The following is a 4,850-nucleotide window of genomic DNA, read 5'->3' as shown; positions in this document are numbered from 1 at the left end:
AGGGGAGGTTGGCCGCTTCTATTTTTATTCTCTGAAATCGGATTGAGAAGCTGACAAATCTCTCATTGAATGTCTAGTTAATTTAGGATATCTACCCTCATAATTATCTTTCTTTCTTTCGTTATGCTTGGTTCTGTTATAAAGGTGGATAATTGTTTTTAAAATTCTCTTTTGGTGACTCAAATAAGTTGATAGGGAAGAAAAGGAATCTATTTCTGAAAATCAAATATGATTAAAACTTGTTGTGAGGAGTGATATGATTTTAAGATCTTTTAGGATGAAAGACACCCTTTCCCCATATCCACACTTCTCTGTTTGACTTAACTATATTCAAGATGTGTAGGATTTGGGTAAGGTTTTTTCCAACAATGCTATCGTAACCTGGGTTTGCTATCGTAACCTGGGTTTTCAATCATCTTGCAACCAACATCTTAAAGAATTCTATGATGTCTCAATACAAAAGATACCATGGTTGTAGGAGCAGCTGTGGAATATGTTTGGCAAACCAGATTATCTGATAGTTTATTGGCTAACAATTCATGAAGTGGTTTGATGTAGGGCAGGATTGAGAGTTTTTTTGCAGGTATCTAAGATTGCATTTAGTTTGAGTGTCTTGATAGCAGAGGAAAGGCATTTACGAATGAAATGATAGATTGTTGACAAAAGCAGTCCCTTGTAGGTAGACCATTGATTCAATACGAGATAAGGGAGAGTATATCTTCTGGGCCTGTAGGTGAATGATCAGTTCAGGATGTCAGTTTGTATTGATCAGACTGTAATCTCAAAATGCTGTTAAGATGTAATGTCAAAATCATAATTGGTCTTTTGTATCTAGACTTAATGTCCTAGGCAAGGCCGAAGGTTTTCTCCTCTTCGCTCTTTCCTACTAATGTAATGTAATGAATTTTTTAATCTAATAAAATTTTATGGCCTCGCCCTTTTACCAATAAAAAAAAAGAAGTTAAAGTTGAACAATAATTCAAAGTTGTAATTATTATAGTCACCACAAGAAGGAAAAAATAATTAAAGTGAAAATCTTTTGAAAAAAATTGGTCCTGCAATATTTTGTAAAGCTAAAACTAAGTTGGAAATAATTTGATATATAATCAGGATTAAAAGAAAAAAATAATAATTGTGATTATTTTTAAGTTCTAATTTTTAAGAAACTTCAAAATGGATTGGATTAAGGGCGTGAAAGATAGAAAAGGAAACATAAGAAAATTTGAATCTTTTTATAAATTACAATCCATCCTTCATTTTTTTCAACACTTCAAAATTTAAAGAAAAATGTTTTCATGCGTCTTAAAAAACTATTTTTCATTTTTATAATTAAAATAATTTTATTAACTAAATTATTTTTTATTTTTATTCATATATTTATTATACAATTAAATAATAATTGTATATTTTATTGATTTAAAAATAAATAATATTATTTTATAATAATTTATTATTAATTCATTTTATTTAAATTTAAAATGACAAATATTATAATATAAATTAAAAATATTTTACTAATAAAATAAATTTTGAGTATAATTACGATTATATAATAATTCTATATAAATTGTTATTAATTATATTTAAAAAAATTAAAAATTAATATTGTAATAATATTCATTAATTTTTTATTATCATTTACAATTTAATAATTCTATATAGATTGTTATTAATTATATTTAAAAATTAATATTATAATAATATTCGTTAAATTTTTAATTATTTATTATCGTTTACAATTTCAAATATATTATACTATCATTACGTCAGTATATAATAAAAACCCTTTAAAAAGAATCCATAAAGGAGGAAACATGCTAATGCAATTTTAACTATGCAAACATTCATTAAAAATCAATAAAAATGTAACACAGTTACCCGCGACATAAAAATACAAAAACTATAAAGATGACTTGACATAAAAAAATGACTTCATATTAAAAAAAGATTATAAAGATGACTTGATTTAAAAATTCATCACATGACTTGACAAAAAGACATACTCACATGGAACTGTACGTAGCCAGCTTCTGGACCATCAAGAAAAGGGAGTAAAATACAATAAAAAAGAGATGACTTGACATAAAGAGATGTCACATCAATTGACGCACCGCCATCAAGAAAGGGAAGAGCATTGTTGGATCAAACAAACAATTGAACGAGAGTAAAATTTTGTGAAAATCCGTGGATAAATTTCTTGGCGGTAATGGTAGATTTGGTAATCTCTATCCAGAAAGGGAGGAGGATACAGTCAAAAGATATGACATAAAGCAGGTAATCGGATTGTAGAAAGCGACTGTCACATGGGGCGGCGAAACACTTCCTAAACGACAAATGAAAGCACAATAATTCAATAATTGAAGTCTAGACTGGGAATGGTTCTAAGCAAGTTCTAGCCATACTGTTATAAATTTACATCTTTCCCTGGCTTCCTCACACGTTGCAGTTTAAGCTGTTCTTTTTGTTAGTTTGAATTCATCAATAGCTGAGCACTAAGTTTCAGTTTCTCAGTTATTCAAACAGATCAAATATGGCATCTGTTGTGGTTGATCTTGTTCTTGAAAAGCTTGGCGGGATGTTGATAGAAGAGATAAGCAAGGGGGTTTCACTTTTCTGTAACTTAAGAAGTGACTTTCAATGGCTGAGCAAGAAGCTCACAAAATTAAGAGACTATCTCAGAGATGCAGATGCTCAGAGTGCACACAAAGCGTCTGTGAATAAATGGCTGCTGGAAGTTGAAGATATTGCTAGGGATGCAGAGGACATACTGGACGAATGTGCTGTTCAATCAAAAGGTACTAATAATGAAAGCCCCCAATCCTCTTGTGTCTGTGCTTTCAGCTATTCTCAATTAGTGTTTCGCTATAAGATGGCGCGTCGGATTAAGGACGTGAAAGACAGAATGAGGTCCATCATGGAAGATGCAGCGGAGCTCAAGCTTGTTGGGGATGTCACTCATGCAGACCAACCTTCCACGAGTACACCGCAGAATTTTAAGTGGAGGGGGTCAAGTGTAATAGAGACTGCTTCACGACCAGTGGCTATTGAGTCAAAGGTTCAAGATGTCGTCCGCCTACTCGATGACCCTGCCGCTCCTGTCATCGCCGTTGTTGGTATGGGCGGCGTCGGGAAGACTTTTCTACTGCAAAATGCCTTTGACAGAGCAAAGGGAAGGTTTGAGCAGTTAGTCTGGCTTGCTATTTCTCAGACTTACTCTCTTGAAAAGCTACAAGGTGCTTTGGCCTCCAAAATTGGTGTGAATGAAGTCCTTACGGGAAGGATAGATGAGGTGCACGCAGCACAGTTGATTCACGAACGCTTAACAAGCATAACGGGTAGGTTTCTCATTGTGCTGGATGATGTTTGGAGGGCAACTGGGCAAGATAATTTGATATCTGCACTTGGCCTTCCAACCGGGGATGATACCCACTGCAAAATTGTTGTCACCACAAGGAGCAAACATGTGTGCAGAAACATGAATGCTCATGTTTATGAGCTGCACCCTTTGTCAGAAGAAGAAAGCTGGGACCTGTTTTGTGCTTTTGCAATGCCGAATTGGATATGGGGCTTCTCAAATCTGATGCAATTGGAGTTACGGGATTGTCATTGTGCTGAATATCCAGCACTACAAATGATGCCCAACTTAATAAAGTTGGAGATATGGACAAATGATATATGCAAGGCATTGCCAAAAGGGTTCGGGAAGTGCGGGGGATTCCGTCAATTATGTTATTTTAGAATTGTGTCTTTTTTATTGTTAGAAGAGTTTCCAGAATTAGAGGATGGAGCAATGCCACATCTTCAGGTACTAGAGGTAGAAGAATGTTCCAATTTGAACAAAATTCCACGTGGATTGGAGCTCCTCAAATGTTTGAAAAGGTGCGACTTTAAGCAGACAGGAGTGGATGATATGTTGGAGGAGGGTGGGGAATTATGGGAAAAAATAAAAGCTAATAACCCCAATGTTATTATTAATATAGGGTAGTAGAGTTCAAGGTAGTCAAGTTGCAAGATGACTCTACTTTTTAATTTTGTTTCCTTCATTATCGTATATATATGTAAGTTATGTGTAGAAAAAAATTGTATCAAGAAATTTTGAAATTTTGAAAACTAACTTAATGTTTGAAAAATATTAATATAATTTTTTATTAATTTATTGGTAGAATATTATTTCATTATAATATGTATGATTTATAGTAAAAAAAATAATAATCATAAAATATTTTTACATAATATTTATAAAGTTGGAAAAATAAGATAAATGTATATTAAAAAATTTTGAAAAAAAAAAGTATATATAAAGATCACTTAATATTTTTATAAAAATTAATTAATATGTTTTATATTTTAATCTACGTTTACAAGTATAAATCAAATATATCTAGTAAAATAATATAAACATATTAATCTTATGTTGTTTCATTTACTTTAAATCATTTTTTAATTTTAATATTATTTTATTTTAATATGAAAAATAGTCTTATTTGTATAAATAAAATTTTACTCACTAAACAGTTGATTTATTTACTTAAAGAATTATTTTATTTATCTAAAAGTTATTTTATTTGGTTACTTTTTCAAAATATATATTTTAATTTTTAATTCAATTTTTATTTTCATTTTTGAACTAAAAATTATTTTATTTTATTTATTTAAGAGTTATTTTATAGTTTTAGTTTTCTTAAAAATTCATTATGGATGTGTTTTAGTCTTTATGTACATAGAAATAATGTAACCTTGTTATCAGTATAGAACATCTTTTCATGTGATGAGATCAAAGAATTAGTTTATATAATTACTACATAATGTAAATTTAATAATTTATTATTTGTGTTAGGAAGTTAATGGCT

The 4,850-nt window shown here is 30.6% G+C and overlaps 1 protein-coding gene across 1 annotated transcript; it reads left to right on the top strand.

The window, feature by feature from the left end:
* Positions 1-2,530: 2,530 nt before the first annotated feature.
* On the top strand, positions 2,531-3,985 carry LOC131875000 (disease resistance RPP13-like protein 4). The gene has a single exon (XM_059218992.1). It carries the CDS (start codon positions 2,531-2,533, stop codon positions 3,983-3,985), a length of 1,455 nt encoding a protein of 484 aa, XP_059074975.1.
* The last annotated feature ends 865 nt before the right edge of the window (positions 3,986-4,850 follow it).

This window comes from Cryptomeria japonica, chromosome 4 (genome assembly GCF_030272615.1).
Source record: "Cryptomeria japonica chromosome 4, Sugi_1.0, whole genome shotgun sequence".
Lineage (NCBI taxonomy): Eukaryota > Viridiplantae > Streptophyta > Pinopsida > Cupressales > Cupressaceae > Cryptomeria > Cryptomeria japonica.
Note: the sequence above shows the minus strand (reverse complement) of the source record. Positions and strands in the feature narration are given on the sequence as shown.

Coding starts and splice junctions, on each gene's coding strand:
- LOC131875000 (XM_059218992.1), top strand. CDS start 2,531: ATGGCATCTGTTGTGGTTGATCTTGTTCTTGAAAAGCTTGGCGGGATG.